Source organism: Hemiscyllium ocellatum, chromosome 6, assembly GCF_020745735.1.
Source record: "Hemiscyllium ocellatum isolate sHemOce1 chromosome 6, sHemOce1.pat.X.cur, whole genome shotgun sequence".
Lineage (NCBI taxonomy): Eukaryota > Metazoa > Chordata > Chondrichthyes > Orectolobiformes > Hemiscylliidae > Hemiscyllium > Hemiscyllium ocellatum.
In genome coordinates this window covers 48,097,316-48,120,179 of record NC_083406.1, presented here as the reverse complement: position 1 = coordinate 48,120,179, position 22,864 = coordinate 48,097,316, and the positions used below count along the sequence as shown (strand labels likewise).

Sequence of the window (22,864 nt, the reverse complement as noted above, 5' to 3'; positions counted from 1 at the left end):
GGCCTTGAATAAAGGCTCCTTAAAAGCTACCTCTTTGATCAAGATTTTCACTATCTGACCTCAGGTGACGTACTGTTATTTACTCTTGTGTGCAATGCCCTGTGAAACACCTTAGTATAGTTTGTTCTGTTGCAGCTACTACATAATTATACATTGTAGGTGTGCCATGTTCCCAGTCTTAGTTTCTCAAAAAATAATGAGGTACTTAGTGGTCTTAGCTTGCAACTGGAACAGATAGACATGCCTGCAATGCATTAGTCATGACCTGTCAGAAATTATAGACATGTCAACTGCTCTTCTGGTCAAATGAAGGGTGATCTGCTTCTTGTTTTGAAATTTGTATGGTGCAATGTTGCAAATTTCAGCCGTCTTAGAAGTTGCTGTTTTAACTGAAATCCTATTATTCATGCTACCGGTGGTTTCATCCCAATAAATAAAGAAAATCCCTTGTCATATAAAGATGGCTTTATGAAATTGTGTAGTGTTGAAAACTTTTTTAAGTAGAAAGGAATATTTGTGTCTGTTTTCATTAGTATTCAAGAATATTAAGAGGTGAGAGATTGCATCAAAATCAAGTAAAATTGAAAGCCAAATGAAAATTATAATTTCATATTTTTCTTTGGAAATGTCCATTTTTTCATGTATGTTATGTTACAGACTGTAATTCTTCTGAGAGTGTCAAGTCACAGGAACATCTGGCAACACACTCCCTCCCTTCTTCCAATCCAGATGGCAGTGGGTCGTCCAATCCCTCTCACAATTCTGTTGGAAATCAGAAACTGATGCCAGAGTCTAGCACCGCCAAAAAGACCCCTCCTAAAGTTATATATGTCTTCTCCACGAACATGGCCAACAAGTAAGTTGACAATAATTTACACAAGCTATCTTTAATCGCTCATTGCTATTTCCATCTTATGAGGATGATCTATGGCTGCATTTGTTTCTCCAGGATGTTGAATTTATTGATCAATACATTCTACTGTGTAATTTGTTCTATTGTAGTCCACATTACATACCTGCTGAAAGGTCTCTCTACCTCTCGAGTGCGCTCTGCCATTCGTTATGAACTTGGTTGACCATTGAGCTCAATGCTAACATGACCTGGTCTGAGCTACATGTAACTCCAGACCCACAGCAATGTGACTGACTCTGAAGTGCTCTCTGGGCAATAAATGTTGCCTATCCAGCGATACCCTCATCCCATGAATAACCAAAGAAAAAGAAATAACCTAATTTGCACTTCTCCCATATTCCTTGATCTTTTAGCCACGAAAGCTACATCTACCTCCTTTTAGAAACACAATATTTTAACCTCACCCAATTTGTGTTGGTGAATCACAGGCTCACGACTGTCTGGGTGAAGAAATTTCTCTTCTTATTGCTAAAAGGTTTAACCCTTATCCCTAGAATATGATTCCTGGTTCTGGACTCCCCACTATTGGGGACATCCTTCCTGCATCTAACCTATCTAATCCTGTTAGAATTTTATTGCTTTCTGTGAGATCACTCCTTATTCCTCTAATGGATACAATCCTAACTGATTCAATATCTCTTCATACGCTAATCTTGCCATCCAAGGATTAATCTGATAAACTTTCACTGCACTCCCTCTGCAGCAAAAACATACTTCTTCCGATAAGGAGACAGTCTCTGCATACAATATTCCAGATGTTGCCTTACCAATGCCCTACATAATTGTAGCAAGATGTTCTTGTTCCCCCTTGATTCCTCCCGCTTTGGAGACCAACATATAGTTTGTCTTCTTTACAACTTGCTGCACCTGTGGGCTTACTTTCAGTGATTGGTGCACACGTTTGCCCAGGTTTTGGTGAATATTTCCTTCTCTGAATTTGCAAATATTAAGATAATCATCTGTTTTCATATTTTTATAACCAAGTTGATAACTATTTATCCACTTTATACTGCATTTGCCATGCATTTGCCTGTCCAAATCACACTGCAGCAACTCTGCATCCTCCTCAGAACTCACCTGTACATTCAGCTTTGTGGTATCTGCAAATTTTGAGTTATTATATTTAATTCCCTCATCTAAGTCATTGACATATATTGTGAATAACTAAGGTCCTAGTATCAATCCCTGCAGTAGCCCACTGGTTGCTGCAAGTCATTCAGAAGTAGATCCAAAACATCATTTAAAAGAGTTAAATATTTGAAGAAACAGAAACATAAAAATTTCAGTCATAGAACAATGAAAAGAATTAAATAATCAGGGGTTTGAAGAGCAGTAGTAACAATATTCATTTTATTTCCATTCTTAACTTTGATAGTGTGAATTTCCTGAGTGTGAGGGAATATGAATGGAAAGGATGTGTTATCCAATACTTTCTAATTGCTTTGGTGGGTATAGGTCATGATTACACTTTGTTGCTCCAATTTGTCCAGAAGTGAGGTGCTCACACAATTTAAGTCAAATTACATTCAATAACATCTCAACTTTACAATCAGCTGTTTGTCTCCAGAACACAGAGCAGGTCTAAAAATCAAAGTTCTGCCAAATTGAGAAAAGGGATGTTATGGTGATTAGCAAAAGAACATGTCAAGAAAGATGTCTCGAGAAGAGCTGCAAATGAAAAAGCAAAAGCAAATACCAATTGTTGCTGTCCACAGGCAAAAATACATAAAATAAAACTCACAGATAGATTAAAGTGGGTCAGTGTTTTTGCTGAAATTAGTATACTCACTGCTGAATCTGAAACCTGTGCCTGATCCTGTGCCTGGAACAGTACAGTAGACCAAGGACGGAAAGGTTAGATTGGGACTGGAGTGGAGAAGTAAAATGGACAAGTGATTATAAATTTGAATTCTTGCTTAGAACAAGGTATTTTGCAAAGCAGTCATCCAGTCAATGTGGAGGAGGCCATATCAGAAGCTGAATTGGAAAACAGATAAGAGCTTGAGATCTTCAACTGTGGAGAGAGATGAGGTGAAAGTGAGAATGTTGCCTCTTCTGTGTATGTTTATGAAAGTCCCAGGCCATGGGAAGGAGGTATCTTAGGTGATTGTAGAGTGGACTGGCATGTCATGAATGGATCTATTCCTTTGGAATTTTGAGAGGCAGTGGAAAGATATGCCTGATGCCAATAACACACAGGAGGTAACAGAATGGCTAGATAATGAACTTTTGAATGTGGAAGTTGGTGAAGTGGAAGGTGAAACCAAGGGAAATCTGATTGTAGCTGTTGGAGGGGTCTATTATTACCATTGATGGCACTTTGGTATATTTGGCATTGTGGTTGGTAAGGACTGCTGGTGGCTTGGCAGTTACTCAATATTACAGATATTGAACATTGTCTTCAAATTATATACAGCAGTGGAATTTCCGTGAGCTTTCCAAATAGAACCAGCACTCAGTAGATCAGGAAATCATGTGACCACTTCATTTATATCCCACTGTAAACAGCCCTAGTGTGAGTTTATAAAATCCAGACCCCTGTCATGGACCTTCCTTTTTGTTCATTCACATCTTTCCCTTTTCCCCTGCCTTGTACTTGCTTAAATCCTGTGACACCAGCACATCTTTCCAGTCCTGATGGAAAGTCATCAGGCTGAAACATTGTGGTGAATAAATCAAAGAATCAAATCCCATTCCCCCGCATCCTCCCCCCCAACAACATCCCTAGTTCCTCCAATAATTTGAAGGAGGACTTTATGCCTTCTGGGTCAGGTGGTTCTGCCTCAGAAAACTGTCTGCCAAACAGAAGCAGTGGATGCAGGCCTCCCCTGCTGCCAGTTACATAGAGTCATAGAATCCTCACAGTGCAGAAGTAGGCCATTTGGCCCAACAAGTTCACTCTGACCCTCTGAAGAGTATCCCACCTAGACTCACACTCCATCCTATCCCTGTAACACTGTATTTCTCTTAGCTAATCCACGTAACTTACACATCCCTGAACACAATGGGCATTTTAGCACAACCACTCCACTTAACCTGCACAGCCAGCAGTTTCTGAATGAAAGGTGTATTTATTTCCCATGAAAGCCTCAGTTGGCATACTGATAGTAAGGACTGCCCAATGATACACCTGCCTGTGGTTTAACTGCACTGAAAGCATGAGAGCAGGACTGAACAAAATGGAGTTAACTAGCAACCTCACCCTCTGCACCGTCTATCTCTTTAAACCCATTGGGATAGAGTATTAAGTCTAAACCAAGTTCAACCACTACTGCTGCTGCCTGGCATTTTGAGGATTTCCAGCATTTTAATATTTCACATGGCCAGATTTATTTAATGAGTTAAACCAGGTTGTTGGAAACCTGAAAGAAAAACAGAAATTGCTGGAGTAGCTGAGTAGGTCTGGCAGCATCTGAAGAAAGGCCCTGGACTCAAAACTGTAACTGCTTTCTGTCCACAAGTCCTCTCAGAACTGCACAGTTCAATTTCTGTTTTTATTAAATTGAGTTGCTGTGGATCCTGTTTTTGATTAAATCTGATGTTAACTTAGTTTCAGTTAATTGAGATTTTGAATTTCCCCTCCAAAAAACATGATCCACTAATGTGTAAAAGACATCAAAAGTTGAGTTGCTTTAAGATACTTAGGTTTAGGCTTTGGTTCTTAAACACCATGTATTAGACTTGCCAACCAGTCAGCACTCTCCAATCACACAGCATAAATATTAGTTTTCCTCTAAATTACTATCTTGTGAATTGTCTTGATGATTGCAAACAAAAAACCTTGTCAAAACATATGTATTTTCAGCAGTGACTCAAGACCTGCTGTGCTAAAGAACCCCTTCATGTCATAGTAGTAGGGAGATTGAAAGACAGTTTTAATCAATACCTGGATACAAGACTCTTTGAGTTCTTTATGTATGCGGCTCCAGCACTAAAAATAATGAGAGATCACTTGAATTTAGGGCTTGGATTTGTACCTGGTAGTATGATGCTTTTGCTATTACTGAGACTTGAGGGAAGTGCAAGATTGGCAACTAAATATCCCAGGATATAGATGATTCAGTTGGGATACAGAGAGAGGTGAAATGGGTGGAGGAGTTGCATACTGGTCAGAGAGGATATCACAGCTGTGTTGAGGGAGGCACATGGGTGGAGCTCAGAAATAGGTAATAATGTTGGGGTTGTACTACAGACTTCCCAACAGCGAGCATGAGATAGAGGTACAATTATGTAGACAGATTATGGAAAAATATAGGAGCAACAGGGTGGTACTGATGGGAGATTTTAATTTTCCCAACATTGTCTGGGATTCACTAAGTGTTAGAGGTTTAGATTGAGCAGAATTTGTAAGGACCATCCAGGAGGGTTTTACAGAGCAGTATGTAATTAGTCCACCTCGGGAAGGGGTCATACTGGACCTGGTGTTGGGGAATGAACCTGGCCACGTAGTAAAGGTTTCAGTAGGAGATTACTTTGGGAATAGTGATCACAATTCCATAAGTTTTAGAATATTCATGGACAAAGACAAGATTGGTCCTAAAAGAAGATTGCTAAATTGGGGAAAGATCAACTATAGCAAAATTCAGCAGAAGCTGGGGAAAGTAGATTGGGAGCAGCTGTAAATCCACATTTAATTTATGGGAAGCTTTTAAAAAGAGGTTGATTAGAGTGCAGGACAGACATGTCCCTGTGAAAATGAGGGATAGAAATGGCAAGGTTAGGGAACCATGGATGACAGGTGAAATTGTGAGACTAGTTAAGAGGAAAAAGGAAGCATGCATTAAGGTTAGGTGACTGAAAACAGACGAAGCTTTGAAAGAATATTGGGAAAGTAGGACCAATCTGAAATGAGGAATTAAGAGGACTAAAAGGGGTAATGAAATATCTTCAGCAAACAGGGTTAAGGAAAATCCCAAAGCCTTTTATTCATATGTAAGGAGCAAAGGGGTAACTAGAGAAAGGGCTGGCCCATCAAGCACTAAGAAGGGAAGTTATACATGGAATCAGAGAAAATGGATGAGATTCTTAATGAGTACTTTGTGTCGGTGTTCACCGAGGAGAGGGACATGATGGATGTTGAGGTTAGGGATAGATGTTTGTTTACTCTAGGTCAAGTTGGCATAAGGAGGAAGAAAGTGTTGGGTATTCTAAAATGCATTAAGGTGGACAAGTCCTCAGGTCTGGATGGGATCTATCCCAGATTACAAAAGAGAAAGTGCTAGAAAAGCTAAAAGGTCTTAAAATTGATAAATGTCCTGGCCCCGATGGGCTACACCCTAGAGTTCTGAGGGAAGTGGCTGAGGAAATAGTGGAGGCGTTGGTTGAGATCTTTCAAAAGTCACTGGAGTCAGGGAAAGTCCCGATGATTGGAAGATTGCTGTTGTAACCCCCTTGTTCAAGAAAGGATCAAGACAAAAGATGGAAAATTATAGGCCAATTAGCTTAACCTCAATTGTTGGTAAAATTCTAGAATCCATCGTTAAGGATGAGGTTTCTAAACTCTTGGAAGAGCAGAGTCGGATTAGAACAAGTCAACATGGATTTAGTAAGGTGAGGTCGTGCCTGACAAACCTGTTGGAATTCTTGGAAGAGGTGACAAGTAGGTTAGACCAGGGAAACCCAGTGGATGTGGTCTATTTAGATTTCCAAAAGGTGCCACACGGGAGGCTGCTGAGCAAGGTGTTTGAGGTGAGCTACTGGTATGGATTGAGGATTGGCTGTCTGACAGAAGGCAGAGAGTTGGGATAAAAGATTCTTATTCGGAATAGCAGCCGGTGACAAGCGGTGTCCCGCAGAGTTCAGTGTTGGGGCCGCAGCTGTTCACGTTATATATTATTGATCTGAATGAAGGGACTGGGGGCATTCTAATGAAGTTTGCCGATGATACAAAGTTAGGTAGACAGGCAGGTAGTACTGAGGATGTGGGGAGGCTGCAGAAGGATCTAGACAGTTTGGGAGAGTGGTCCAGGAAATGGCTGATGGAATTCAACGTGAGCAAATGCGAGGTCTTGCACTTTGGAAAAAAGAATACAAGCATGGACTACTTTCTAAACTGTGAGAAAATTCGTAAAGCCGAAGTACAAAGGGATCTGGGAGTACTAGTCGAGGATTGTCTGAAGGTAAACATGCAGGTTGAGTCCGTGATTAAGAAAGCGAATGCAATGTTGTCATTTATCTCAAGAGGGTTGGAATATAAAAGCACCATTGTGCTACTGAGACTTTATAAAGCTCTGGTTAGGCCCCATTTGGATTACTGTGTCCAGTTTTGGTCCCCACACCTCAGGAAGGACATACTGGCACTGTAGTGTGTCCAGCAGAGATTCACACGGATGATCCCTGGAATGGTAGGTCTAACATACGAGGAACGGCTGAGAATCCTGGGATTGTATTCATTGGAGTTTAGAAGATTAAGGGGAGATCTAATAGAAACTTACAAGATAATACATGTCTTGGAAAGGGTGGCCGCTAGGAAATTGTTTCCGTTAGGCGAGGAGACTAGGATCCATGGACACAGCTTAGAATTAGAGGGGGTCAATTCAGAACAGAAATGCGGAGACATTTCTTCAGCCAGAGAGTGTTGGGCCTGTGGAATTCATTGCCGCAGAGTGCAGTGGAGGCCGGGACGCTAAATGTCTTCAAGGCAGAAATTGATAAATTCTTGATGTCACAAGGAATTAAAGGGCTACAGGGAGAATGTGGGTAAGTGGAGTTGAAATGCCCATCAGCCATGATTGAATGGCGGAGTGGACTCGATGGGCCGAATGGCCTTACTTTCACTCCTATGTCTTGTGGTCTTATGGTCTTATAGATTACTGAGGGCAGCAAGAGAAGAAATAGCTGGGGCTTTAACAGATACCTTTGCAGCATCATTGAACACGGGTGAAGTCTTTGAAGACTGGAAAATTGCTAATGTTGTCCCCTTGCTTAAGAAGGGTAGCAGGGATAATCCAGGTAATTATCGACAAGTGAGCCTGAGTCAGTGGTAGGGAAGCTGCTGGAGAAGATGCTGATAGATAGAATCTATTTACATTTGGATAGGCAGCATAGTTTTGTGCAGGGAGAGTCAGGTCTTACCAACTTAATAGAATTCTTTGAGGAAATGATAAAGTTGACTGATCAGGGAAGGGCTGTGGATGTCATTTACATCTATTTCAGTAAGGCATTCGATAAAGTTCCCCATGGTAGCCTGATGGGAACATGAAGTTGCATGGGGTTCAGGTGTACTAGCCAGATGGATAGAGAACTGGCTAGGCAACAGGAGACAGAGAGTACTAGTGGAAGGGGGTTTCTCAGTATGGAGACCTATGACCAGTGGTGTTCCACAGGGATCCATGCTGGGACTGCTGTTGTTTGTGATATACATAAATGATCTGAAGGAAGGTATAGCTGGCCTAATTAGCAAGTTTGCAGATGCCACTAAGATTGGTGGAGTAGCAGATAATGAAGGGGACTGTCACAGAATGCAGCAGAATATAGGTAGATTGGAGAGTTAGACCAAGAAACAGCAGATGGAGTTCAATCCGGACAATGTGAGGTGATGCATTTTGGAAGATCCGATTCAAGAGCGAACTATATGTTAAATGAAAAAGCCCTGCAGAACATTGATGTGCAGAGAGATCTGGGTGTTCAGGTTCATTGTAACCTGAAGGTGGCAACGCAGATTGATAGAGTCATCAAAAAGGCATACGGCATGTTTTCCTTCATTGGACATGGTATTGAGTACAAGAGTTGGCAGGTCATGTTACAGGTACAACTCTGGTTCGGCCACATTTGGAATACAATGCAGTTCTGGTCACCAAATTACCGAAAGACTGTGGATGGTTTGGAGATAGTACAGAGGAGGTTCACCAGGATGATGCCTGGGATGGAGGGCACTAGCTACAAAGAGAGGTTGAGTAGATTAGGATTATTTTCTTTAGAAAAATGGAGGTTGTGGGTGGACCTGATTGAGGTCTCTAAAATCATGAGAGGTATAGACAGGTGGATAGCAATAAACCTTTTCCCAGAATGGAGTACTCAATTATTATGGTTCATGAGTTCAGGATGAGAGGGGAAAAGTTTAAGGGAGATATGTGTGGAAAGTTCTTTACGCAGGAGGTGGTAGGTGCCTGGAACATGTTACCAGCAGAGTGGTAGAAGAGGGAACGGTAGTGTCATTCAAGATGTATCTAGACAGATACATGAATGGACAGGGAGCAGAGGGATACAGATCCTTGGAAAATAGGCAACAAGTTTAGATAGAGGATCTGGATCAGTGCAGGCTTGGAGAGCTGAAGGCCCTGTTCCTATACTGTAATTATTTTCTTTGTTTATCACCATATTTTCCCAGATCTTGTTGAAATGATCAAATATTCAAATAGTAATTTCAGAGGCAGAACTGGTTTAATTTTCAACCTTCAAGAAATAAAAATCACCTCTAATTTATTTTCTAAGCATCTATTTTTGTTCCATTAACATTTGTGTTCGTAACTGAAAAGAGATAATTTTGTTTTGATGGTAGGGCTGCGGAAGCTGTCCTGAAGGGAGAAGCAGAAACTATTCTTTCCTTCCATATGCAGAATATTTCAAACAGGGGGACAGAAAAGGAAGGTCCAGCAAGTAACAGTCCGGTAAGCAATATTTGCATGATCTTTACTTTCGCAAAATGTAACCTATTAGCGGAATAAAACTTGCAAGGTTCCTTGCCTGCGAGGTTTTGAAGTTAGTGCTAAAATTCATTCCTATTAATTTGGTTAGTAAAATGATCCTAGCACTTCAGGTAGGTTGTCTGATCTAATACATATGCCATAATATGCAAGCAACTAACATTTTTGCAACAAATTTCTGCTTTGAAGGCAGCCAACACACTTCAGAATAGCTTACATGTGCTGACAAGATGCTTGGACAATGGAGGTCTCAAAGCTTATCCTTGAATCCAATATTGTTTTAACTTGAAGTGCAATATCTCATTCCTCCATTGCTGGATGCAATATCTGTTCAGAGTTGTTTGTCACAGCTTGTTCAATTTATTAGCTTCCAATGCTAAAAAAATGGAAAATGAGTTGTTGCATTGAATCCTTTCTTGAATTTCAAACTGATCATTTTGGTATATTGGTGATCCATCTGCTATGCTTTACTATTTCACATCTCCATCCTACATGTTCCATTTGATCTAGTTACAGATGTTTCAGACAACATTTCCCTGAAAGTTGCCCATGAGCTCTAAATTTGTACAGTTGTGCTTGTGGACCTAATTTGGACTGAGGAATTCAATTAAAAATAACACAGCAAAATATTGCCTTGAACAAGGTTATAGCTTAAACACACATCACTGTTTCCCCGCCCCCACCCCCCCCCACCACCACTATCACTGCCACCAATTCTTCATGCCACATCCATGGTAACCCATGACCCCAGCCATAACTATTGGCTTAATGCCAATTTAATGTAAATTCATACCAACTCATGACCACCACCCATTGATTTTGTAACCTCCATATTAACTCATTCACTATTCACTCTGTTTGGACCTCATGAGCCATGTTGAGATGAGGAAAATAAGTCTAAGTATCTATCACAATCATTACTCTTTTACAAACATCAGTCAGTGGCCAGCCTGAACTTGAAAAACACAGGTGGGAGTAAAGACAGAAAGTCTGTATTGACAAAAACTTTGAATGTGGAAACGTATTCAAACCTTTAAATCCTCTCAAGTAATTAATACATTGTGCAACAGGTTTGTATTCAGAGACCCACATCAAAGACACAGAATCCATAAATAACAACCTTAAATAGTAAAACTGTGAAATTTGACTGTCTGCCACACTGAAGTAGTTATAAGTTGTGGAAAACCAACAAGTGTAAAGAATGACTTCTTGGTAGTTGTAGGACAGTGTCAACAATTAGGTGTTTTAAATGGTAGAACAGATTACTAACAATTCTCTTGGACCCAAGCAGTCTACATTTTTACTTGTTAAAAGTGTTGCAGATTGAAATAACTGCATAACTTGGCAATTCTGCAGACCTTATTCATGCTTCACCAACATTTATGTCTAAAAGTACACGCACTGCAGGACAGTCCATTTACCACAATGAAAAGGAGATCATAGAGTCATTCGGCAGGGAAACAGACCCTTCGGTCCAACTAGTCCATGCTGACCATGTTCCCAAACTGAATTAGCTCCACTTGCCTGTGTTTGATCCATATCCCTGCAAACATTTCCTATTCATGTACTTATCCAAATGCATTTTAAATGTAACTGCACCTGCATCCATCACTTCCTCTGGTAGCTCATTCCATACACAAGTCACTGACCATATTGAAAAAACAGTCCACTCATGCTGTTTTTAAAACTTTCTCCTCTCACCTTAAAGTATGACCCCCCTAAGTTCGAACACACCACCCTATGGGAAAAAAAACCTTGCTATTCACCTTATCTATGCCCCTTATGATTTTAGTAATCTCCATAAAGTTTTAAGCTCCAGTGAAAAATGTTTCAGCCTATCTAGCCTTTTTTTACAACTCAAACCCTCCATTCCCAGCAGCATTGATATAAATATTTCTGGAACTCTCTCCAATTTAATGATATCCTTCCTATAGCAGAGAGACCAGACTGCAGATAATACTCCAGAAGAGGCTTAGCCAATATCCTGTACAACCTTAGTGTCCCAGCTCCTATGTTCAAAGGTCTGAGCAATGAAAGCCTTCTTAACCACCCTGTTTATCTGTGATGCAAACTTCAAAGAATTATGTACCTAAACTCTTTTAATCTAAATTCAAATTGCCCTGCTGAACTCAGGTTGCTCCTGTCTGTGACTCATGACCCATGCTCTTGCCCCACCACTAAAAATAGGATCTGTCAGATATGTGGTTGGTGGTTCTGAATCCAAGCCACCCCAGCCATTTGCAGAGACAGGACCTGAGTTGTTCTCTGCAGTATTCTTAGCCTCCAACCTGCTCTTGTAGCCACAGTATTCATATGTCAAGTCCAGTTCAGTTTCTAGTCAACGGTAATTGTTGATAATTGGCATTTCATTAATACGAACGCTAATGCCATTGTCAAGGATTCCCATTTCATTGCAAAGATTGAAAAAAAGAATGTGTGGAAGAGTAAAACAAGACCCATACACACTCTCTCAGCCTTGGACCATATTATCTTTTCAATTCTCAATGTGTCTCCAAGTTCTGGACAGGGTGTCTGTGATCCCATTTGATTTCTCGGCATTATGATTGGTCTTTATGTGGTATGCTTTGAGGAACAAACTCCAATGTAATGTGCTGTCTTAGTAATAAACTTTTCCACAAAAATTAACAGGTTATGATCTGTAGAGACTGTGGTCTCTCTGACCCATTACAGACATATGTCTCAAAGTGTTTCAAAGCCAATAACAAACTGACAGTTTCCTTCTATCCTATGGAATACCCTTGATATTTGTTGCTTTTTTTTGGGAGAAGCACCTGACTGGTCTTTCTATTCTGGTTTCATCTTCCCCCTCATTGATGGCTATATTAAAAACTTGTTTAAAGTTTGGAGCTGCAAGCTCAGACTCATTATTAAAATGACCTTCCTGATTTTCAAAAGCATTTTTGTATTTCTCAGTCTTTGTTTTTCCAGTAGTAGGTTAATCAGTAGTACAGCACCAATGTTGTTGAACTTTGGGAGAAACCTTTGGTACAATGCACATATCCCCAAGACCCTCAACATTTCCCATTTTGTTGTGGGGATGGATAACTACTACAGCTTCAGACTTTGCATCTGTAGGCAATACATGTCTGTGACTGAGTATATATCCTAGAAAGGCCTTGGTAGACTCACCCTTGTAAGATTGACCACTAGCACAACTGAGTGTATTTTCCAGAAGAAAGCTTCCAGTTGCTATTAATGCAATTCTCAGGTGTTGCTATCCACTAGAATATTATCTAGGTACACTGTAGAATTAGGTAAGTCTGCTATTGTCTGGTCCATTAGACTTTGAAAGGTGGATGGGGCATTTCAGATTCTGAATAGCATGACATCACCTTGGGATAAACCATTTGGACTTATGAAGGTGGAAATCTCCTTCACCTGCGTAGTCAAGGAAACCTCCCCACTTTCTTAACAATTATATTTTTGTAATGGAAGCTAATTATCCTACCCATTGACTAGGAGTTAGGACTGGTCATTGCACTTACTTTTTGGTAGAAAGTGCAGAACCTTGTGGAGTCTGCAGCTTATGTAGAAGCACATCTGGGGAGATCCAACTGTTCGGGTGCTTTGGTTGGCGCACACAGTTAATCTTCTTCTGAATCTTGGCTAGTTTTTCTGGGCCTAGTTGATAGCCCTTATGGGAGAGGCTTCTGCAGTGATTGAAATGAAGTCAGCCAAGTGGACTTCGTGGAATATGAGTTCCCTGAGTGGTGCTGTTAATCCGATCCAATCATGGACCGTCAGACTTTCTTTTCACTCTGAGGGCTGGATCAGTATGAGGAGTGTTTGACGACTCTGGGATAATACTCAGTTGAGCTTAGAAAGATGAGGAGGGATTTGATTGAAACTTACAGAATACTGAAAGGTTTAGACAGAGTAGACATTGGGAAGATATTTCTATTGGCAGGAGAGATGAGGATTCGAGGACACAGCCTTAGAATAAAAAGAAGACCCTTCAGAATAAAGATAAGAAGAAACTTATTCAGCCAGGGAATGGTGAATCTGTGGAACTCATTACCACAGAAGGCTGTGGAGATCAGGTTATTGAGTATATTTAAAACAGAGATGGATAAGTTCTTGATTGCCAAGAGGAACAAAAGTTGTAGGAAAATGGTGTACAAAAACCTATCAACTATGATTGAATGGCAGAGCAGACTTGATAGGTCGAATGATCTCATTTCTGCTCCTATGTCTATGTGGTGTCAGAACTCACCACATGTAAATAAAGAGTGAATTGGTGAAGGGATACCAGCCTCTGTGGAGCTATTTCAGTGGAAATGAGAAATACACACCCCCCCGAAGAAATTTGCTCTTTGTAGCATCTTTGTGTTGGGGTAAACATTTTTGGAAATCATGCTATTGTTCGGGAAGACTGACTTATTTGATCCTGCCATCAGAGACGGGGCCCAGTATGTGGAAATAATGCATTATTTTTTTCCAGGCGAATGACAATGGAACAGATGAAAAGCAACGAGTAATTCCCTGACAGCTTGTGATCTTGCAACATTTTCTGTTATTAGAAGCCTAAATTTACCTGAGGTACAAGATGCTAAAGTCTTTAAAGAGTTGACATATTTAGTTAAGGGATATTAAAACCCAAACTTCCTTTAATTCTGAGGCATTACCAGTGCTACTATTTCGGTGTTCGCAGAACCAACCTTTAGCAAAATTGTCTTGTGTCTCCAGCTCTTACGTTTGCACTTGGCTAAGCTAGAAACTGTACCAGGGTACCTTGACAGATTAAGGGTGCAACATTGGTTCCATTCTCTTATGAGAAGCAGTTGGTTCAGTTACCACTGCAGTAGAAGGCTTGGGCCCAAGCTTGATGAGGTGAAATTAGTTGAGAAAGATTTACTTAGATTGGCTCAATATTTTTGATTAGAAAATGGCTGTCTGGGTGAAGTACTAATTAAATACCCAGAAGGTTTTCAGGACTTTTGAGGCTAGGCACTATTAAAGGAACCAAAACCACCTTACATGTTGACTAGGAAACAATTCCATGACTCTGCAAGGTCCATCCAGTGCTATTTGTCTTATGGGCAAAAGTAGAGGAAGGAATCAGAAGCGCAGAGATCATCAAACTGGTGTGGTTTGCAGCATGGTTAGCAGCAATCATATCGATTATCAATGGGTACTTTGCCTTTGTGGGGATTTCAAACAAATGGTAAACTGCTTTGCGCAGCTGAATGAATACCCAATCCCTCACGTGGAAGATTTTTATGCAAAGCTGTCAGGGAGCTGTCTTCACAAAGCTGGACATGAGCCATGTGTACTTGCAACTGCAATTGCATTTAGATGAGGATTCCCAGAAGTATACTACAATAAATACCAATTAAGGTTTGTATCTATATCCAAGATCTGAGATACCGTCAGACTGTGCAATTTTTCGGTTGACAATAATGAACATTTTACAACATCTATCCTTGATCTCTATTTACTCAGATGATGAGCTAATAACAGGGAAGATCAATAAGGAACACTTGGAGAACTTGGACATAGTCCTAAGGTATTTCTCCCGGGGGAACATGTGCCTTAGAAGGAAAATATGTGTGTTCCAGGCACTCCAAGTGACTCACTTGGGCTACAGAGTTAACAAGACCGGGTTACACTTATTGGAAGATAAACTGAGGGCGATCAATGGTGTTCTGGCTCCCAGTCTGTACTGGAGCTTTGGTCTTTCCTTGGGCTGGTGAATTATTAGAGAAAGTTCACACATAACCTGGCCTCCATCTTTGCACCCATACATCTGCTTTTGAAAAAGAGTCAGCCTTAGAAACGATCTTGTTGCCAAGACGTAGCCTTCAGGGAAGTGAAGAAATAGCTATTATCTCAAAGGTATTGGCACACTGTGATCCCAAGTGAGAACTGGTATTGATATGTGATGCCTCCCTGTACAGCATCAGTATAGTATTAGTTTATTATTGGCCCAATGAAGAGGAATGCCAAAGTGCGTTTGCATCCAGGATTTTGGCTAATGCAGAGCATAAGTATGTCAGATACAGCAGGAAGGTTTGGTGATTATCCTTGAAGTCAGGAGGATTCATCAACACCTTTTATGGATGTAAATTTGTAATAATAGCAGACCTCAAACCATTGGTAGAACCACTTATAGAGGACAAGACAGCATCACCCATAACTTCAGGCTGAATTCAGCAGTGGGCTCTAATGACTAAGTGCTTATAATTACAAATTGGAGCACTATCCGGGAGGCCAAGTAGCAATGTGGATGCATGGAGCTGCCTCCTGCTGATAGATACACCACCAGTGGTACCACCATTGGAAGAGTCTGTTACAGATTTACATTTCTGGACACACTTCTAGTCACAGCTGACAATATCAGACTTTGGACGATCCTGGAAAACCTGAAAAAGCTGGTGGCAATGGGGGAAGTCAAAGGACTGTCAGCACCAGAATTGGATGTTTTTTAGACCTGGCGAGACCAGATCATAGTAGAAGAAAGCAAGAGTGATTGTCCAATGCAAAAGTTGCTGCTAGACATTGGCTGAACTCCAAAGTGAAGATGTTGGTGAGAAGTTGTGTCTGGTGGCCAGGCTTGGGTGCAGACATTGGATGCCTAGAGTGCAACAAGGACAAAAAACTGTGTGTGTCTTTTTGCAGTACATGGACTTCTAGTCACATAGTGGGACGTTGTTTACAGCAGGGAATTTGAGTATTTCCTAAATTGAATGGTATTTGTAATATAAGGGCAGCTCCATACCATGCATCAATCAATGGTCTGATGGAAACAGCAGTCCAAACTTTATAGGCAGGCTTGAAGTAATAGCCTACAGCTTAACTAGAGTCATAGGGTCATAGAGATGTATAGCATGGAAACAGACCCTTCATGTTAACTTGCCCATGTTAACCAGATATCCTAAATGAATCTAGTCCCACTGGCCAGAATTTGGCCCATATCCCTCTAAACCCTTTCTATTCATATGCCCATCCAGATGCCTTTTAAATGCTGTAATTATACCAATCTTTACAACTTCCTCTGGCACTTCATTCCATCCATGCACCACCCTCTGCATGAAAATGTTGCCTCTTAGGTCTCTTCAAAATCTTTCTTCTCTCCTCTTAAACTGATGCCCTCTAGTTTTGGATTCCCCTACTATGGGGAAAAGACATTGACTATTCGCCCTATTCATGCCCCTCATGACTTTATAAACCTCAGCCTCTGATGCTCCTGGAAAAATAGTCCCAGCCTCTCTCTATATCTCAAACCCTCCAACCCTAGCAACTTCCTTGCAAATCTTTTTTGAACTCTTTTAACTTTAACAACATCTTTCATATAGCAGGGAGAACAAAATTGTATGCAGTATTCCAAAAGTGGCCTAACCAAGTCCTGTACAGCCACAACATGACCTCCCAACTCCTATACTCCATGCACTGACCAAGAAAGGTAAGTGTATCCCGACCTTTACTATGCTCATAGGAATATTCAGCATGGGAAAGTATTTAATTGGGGGAGGGGGAACTACAATGCTATTAGGCAGGAACTGAGGTGCCTAAATTTGAAGCAGATATTCTCAGGAAAATGCATGACAAAAATGTGGAGGTTGTTTAGGAAGCACTTGCTGCGAGTGCTGGATAGGTTTGTCCCACTGAGGCAAGGAAGGAATAGTAGGGTGAAGGAACCTTGGGTGACAAGCGATGTGAAACATCTAGCCAAGAGGAAGAAGGAAGTTTACTTCAGGTTGAGGAGGCCAGGCTCAGACATGCCCCTAGAGGGTTACAAGGTAGCCAGAAAAGAACTGAAGAATGATTTTGGGAGAGATAGAGGGGGGCATGAAAAAGCTTTGGCGGGTAGGATTAAGGAAAATCCCAAGACATTCTAGATTTATGTGAGGAACAAGAGGATAGCCAGAGTGAGGGTAGGGCTGATCTGGGATAGTGGATGGAACTTGTGTCTGGAGTTGGAGAAGGTAGGGGAGGTCCTTAATAAATACTTTGCTTCACTATACAATACTGAGAGGGACCTTGATGTTTGTGAGGACAGCGTGAAACTAATTTTGAAAAATGTAAGGATAGATGAGTCCCCTGGGCCAGATGGGATTTTCCCAGGGTTCATACAGGATGCAAGGGAAGAGATTGTTGCACCTTTGGTGATGATCTTTGCATTCTCACTGTCCACTGGAGTACTGCCAGATGACTGGAGGATGGCAAGTGTTATTCTCTTGTTCAAGAAAGGGAATACGAATAATCCTGAGAATTACAGACCAATCAGTCTTACGTAATGGTGGGCAAAATTATTGGAGAGGATTCTGTGAGTCAGATTTTATGATTACGTAGAAAACCATAGTTTAATTAGAAAAAGTCAGCATGGCTTTGTGAGGTTTCAGGTCATGCCTAACACTCCTTATTGAGATCTATGGGAATATGTCAAAAAATATTGTTGAGGGTAAAGCAGTGGATATGGTGTACATGGATTTTAGCAAGGCATTTAATAAGGTTCCCCATGGTAGGCTCATTCATAAAGTAAGGAGGCATGGGATACAGGGAAATATGACTATCTGGATACAGAATTGGTTGACCCATAAAAGACAGAGTTTGGTAGCAGGTGGAGCTTGGTGACTAGTGGGTTCCACTAGTGGGGTCTGTTCTGGGGCCTCTGGTCTTTGTGATTTTTATAAATGACTTAGATGAGAAAGTGGAAGGGTGGGTTAGTAAGTTTGCTGATGACACAAAGGTTGGTGGATAGTGTGGAGGGATGTTGAAGGTTGCAACAGGACATTGACAGGATGCAGGGCTAGGCTGAGAAGTGGCAGATGGAGTTCAATCTGGGTAATTGTGAAGTGATTTGTTTTGGAAGGTCGAATTTGAATGTAGATTACAGGGTTAAAGATAGGATTCTTGGCAGTGTGAAAGAACAGAGGGATCTTGGGGTCCATGTCCATAGATCCTTCAAAGTTGCCAGCCAAGTCGATGGGGTTGTTAAGAAGGCATATAGTATGTTGGCTTTCATTAGCAGGGGAATTGAGTATAAGAGCTGGGAGGTTATAATGAAGCTCTATAAAGCTCTGGTTAGACCCCACATGGAATATTGTGTTCAGTTTGGTTGCCTCATTATAGGAAGGATGTGGAAGCTCTAGAGAAGGTGCAGAGGAGATTTACCAGGATGCTGCCTGGACTGCAGGCCATGTCTAATGAAGAAAGGTTGAGTGAGCTAATGCTTTTCTCATTGGAAAAAGTGAGGATTGCAGATGCTGGAGATCAGAGTCGAGAGTGTGGTGCTGGAAAAGCACAGCAGGTCAGACAGCATCCGAGGAGCAGGAGAATCAACAATTCGGGCAAAAGCTCTTCATTAGGAATTTTCCAGCACCACACTCTTGACCTTTCTCATTGGAGCGAAGAAAGATGAGAGCTGACATGATAGAGGTGTACAAGATGATGAGAGGCATAGATAGAGTGAATATACAGAGACTTTTTCCCAGGGCAGAAATGGCTATCATAAGGGGGCATAATTTTAAGGTGATTGGAGGAAGGTTTAGGGGAGATGTCATGGTAGGTTCTTTACACAAATGTTGGTGGGTGCGTGGAATGCACCCCTGATGAAGAGCTTTCGTCCGAAATGTCATTTTTCCTGCTCTTTGGATGCTGCCTGATCTGCTGTGCTTTTCCAGCACCACTCTAATCTAGTGTCAGATATGAAGCTTGGGTAGGTGCAATGGTCCTGAACAAACATGTGGACCATATGAAAGTTACAAACTCGCGAACAGTGTAGGAGCAAAATGTGCCGAGTTTCTCAACTGCCTTTTTGACTGCACCAAAACTCATGGGCTCTCCCTCTCCATCAAGCATTGAGGATATCTTGGAATCTGAGATGGACTTGGCAGATGTCACTGCCTGGATGCTTTTGCCTACTCAATTATAGAATCACTACAGTGTGGAAGATGGCTATTCAGCCCATTGAGTCTATACTGACCTCTGAAGAGCATCCCACCCAGATTCACTCCAACCCTATCCCTATAACACTGAATTTCCTATGGCTAGCCCACATAACCTGCACATCTTTGGACTGTAGGAGGAAACTGGAGGAAACCCACGCAGACACAGGGAGAATGTGCAAACTCCACACAGACAGTCAATGGTATAATCGAACCCAGGCCCCTGGCACTGTGAGATAGCAGCGCTAATGACTAAGCCACCATGCTGCCCCAGGAGATGAGGAGAATGAATTCCTTCCAAGATGCTTTGGGTGCAAGAGGCAAGCTACTGTGCACTACACACCACCCATTTCAGAGGCAAAGTTGGAGGAAATCTGATCTGATGCTAAAATACCCCAGGACAAGCTACAAAAATAAGAACCAGCCTATGTCCTTCGGCTTATGGAGAAGGATGTATTGATCTTAATGAGGTCAGCCAGGTGGACCTGGTAGTATGAGTTCCCTGACTGGAGCTGCTAATCTGCTCTAATTAGATAGATTTGGCTAACAGATCTGAACAGGAGTGTCAGTGGTAGTGAGAGCTGGCTCTGAGAGAACAGAATCAGTGATAAGGACTCTCCACATGTAAATAAAGAGTAACTTGGTGAGGGGATACTGGCTTCTGTGGAGATTTCAGCTTCTCCTATGTGTTTCAATATTAAGAAATTGACTGGTGGGGAATTCAATGGTTTTCAGGCAAAATGTTAAGCCCAAGTGGATTGCTAAATCTTTTATCTGTTTAAAAACAGAACATTTAGATCCTCAAAAGTACTTCCCTAACTCTGCTGGCAACACTTTGGCATCAAATGCAGACTTTCTATGCCATAGCAGTGCTAAGTCAACAGACTCTTTTGGAATTATTCTTCTTTGAGAGTTTTGAAGACGTAGTTTACACACTTCAATTCTTTGGTTTCATTTGTGGGTTCAAATTATGGCCTACCCAGGGTGAGGTTCTGAAATCTGTCATGGTTCCAAATGGAATTCCCCAAACTGTCACTTGTTCCCTTTCTTTATTCATCCGTCCCCTGCATAGGCTGCAAGACATTTAGTTTTAAGAGATCTATTCCCTTGTGGATATCTGTCTCTTAGACCCAAATTAATTTATGTTATAAAGAAAGAACAAAGAACAAAGAAAATTTACAGCCCAGGAACAGGCCCTTCAGCCCTCCAGGCCTGAGCCGATCCAACTGTATTGCCTAAACCTACAGATTCTTGAGCATCTGTATCCCTCTACGCCCCATCTACTCATGCATTTACCCAATTGCATCTTAAATGAATCTACCGTGCCTGCCTCTACCACCTCTGCTGGCAACGCGTTCCAAATGCCTACCACCCTCTGTATGAAGTACTTACCGTGTGTATCCCCTTTAAACTTTCCACCTCTCACCTTGAAAGCGTGACCTCTCGTTATTGAATCCTTCACTCTGGGAAAAAAGCTTGTTTCTATCCACCCTGTCTGTACCCTTCATGATTTTATAAACCTCAATCAGGTCCCCCCTCAATCTCCTTTTTTCTCATGAAAATAAACCTAACCTACTCAATCTTTCTTCATAGCTAGCATCTTCCATACCAGGCAACATCCTCGTAAACCTTCTCTGCACCCTCTCCATAGCGTCCACATCCTTTTGGTAATGTGGCGACCTGAACTGTACACAGTATTCTAAATGCAGCTTAAACAATGTCTTGTACAATGTTAACATGACTTGCTAGCTCTTATACTCAAAACCCCGTCCAATGCAGGCAAGCATACTATATGCCTTCTAGACCACTCTATCCACCTGTGCAGCAACCTTCAGGGTACAATGGACCTGCACTCCCAGATCTCTCTGCCCATCAACTTTTCCCAAGGCTCTTCCGTTCATTGCATAATTCGCTGTAGAATTAATCTTGCCTAAATGCATCACCTCACATTTATCAGGATTGAAATCCATCTGCTACTCTTCCACCCAACTCTCCAGTCTATCTATATCCTCCTGTATTCTCTGACAGTCTCTTATGCTTTCTGCTCCTCCATCAATCTTTGTGTCTTCTGCAAACTTGCTGATCATACCAACAGTGCCCTCTTCCAGACCATTTATGTATATTACAAACAAAAATGGCCCCAGCACTGACCCCTGTGGAACACCACTGGTCATTTCTCCATTTCGAGAAACTCCCTTCAACTACTACTCTCTGTCTCCTGTTGCTCAACCAGTTCTTTATCCACCTAGCTAGAACATCCCACACACCATATGACTTCACTTTCTCCATTAGTCTACCATGGAGATTCAATTTGACCTGGCTTTTTTAAATGAACAAAAATAAAAAAAAGTGAGCCATTTTTAACACAGGAAGAATTAGTGACATAGTACCCATGAACAAAAGTTAGAAATAGGAATCAAGTTTAATAAGATTAAACGTTTAAGAAAAACAAATACAGATAAATAGACAATCGACAATAGGTGCAGGAGTAGGCCATTCTGCCCTTCGAGCCAGCATCACCATTCATTATGATCATGGCTGATCATCCTCAAACAGTATCCTGTTCCTGCCTTATCCCCATCAACCTTGATTCCACTATCCTTAAGAGCTCTCTCCAACTCTTTCTTGAAAGTATCCAGAGACTTGGCCTCCACAGCCTTCTGGAGCAGAGCATTCCATAAACCCACCACTCTCTGGGTGAAGAAGTTTCTCCTCAACTCTGTTCTAAGTGGCCTACCCCTTATTTTTAAACTTTGTCCTCTGTTTCGGGGTCACCAACAAGAAGAAAGATCAGTGAGTAATTCAGTCTTTGAATTACTCACAAAGGCCATAATTGTTACTGCCATTACTGTGGAGGTTCCTGGTGGTGTTGACATTGGTTGATTAACAGTTGGCTTAACAATCCTAAGTTTTAGAGAGTGTTTGAAATTCTTTAATTCAATTTCTTTGACTATGATTAAGTTTCAGCATTCAGGGTGAGAGAAGGTCCTTTGTTGCCCTGGTTCCTTCATTATTGGTTTCCAGAAGTCAGAGTAGGAGGAAGTCTTTACCTGGTAACCAAGGGTAACCAAGGGTAACAAGGAAATAGATCTTTGACTATGAATTTCTAGCATCCAACCCTTCTCATTCATTCCAGTAGAATTAACCTGTATCCTAATGTGTTCTTGTCTATGTCAACATATTGAAAAGAGATTGAAGAGAGTTGGGGGCAGTTAGTGGGCTACAGGGAGAGGGCTAAACATACTGAAGTTCATAACAAAGTAAATTGCTTTAATATTTCAGAATGACGCCATATCTACAAGTGCTGGCGAAACGGCAACATCCAAAATGGGAGGAGGGATTTTTTTGGGTGGACACTGTTGATTGCTAGAAGTTTTGGCTGACAGAAGGGATATCTT

General features: G+C 41.4%; 1 protein-coding gene across 3 annotated transcripts in view; it reads left to right on the top strand.

Moving 5' to 3' along the window:
- bcl9 (BCL9 transcription coactivator) overlaps positions 1-22,864 on the top strand; it is a 249,515-nt gene that overhangs the window by 171,781 nt on the left and 54,870 nt on the right. For all 3 annotated transcript variants that reach the window (XM_060825939.1, XM_060825938.1, XM_060825941.1), the window contains 2 exons: positions 658-856; positions 9,414-9,522. In XM_060825939.1, the coding sequence (XP_060681922.1) occupies positions 658-856; positions 9,414-9,522 (308 nt within the window). The remainder of the gene's footprint in view (positions 1-657; positions 857-9,413; positions 9,523-22,864) is intronic.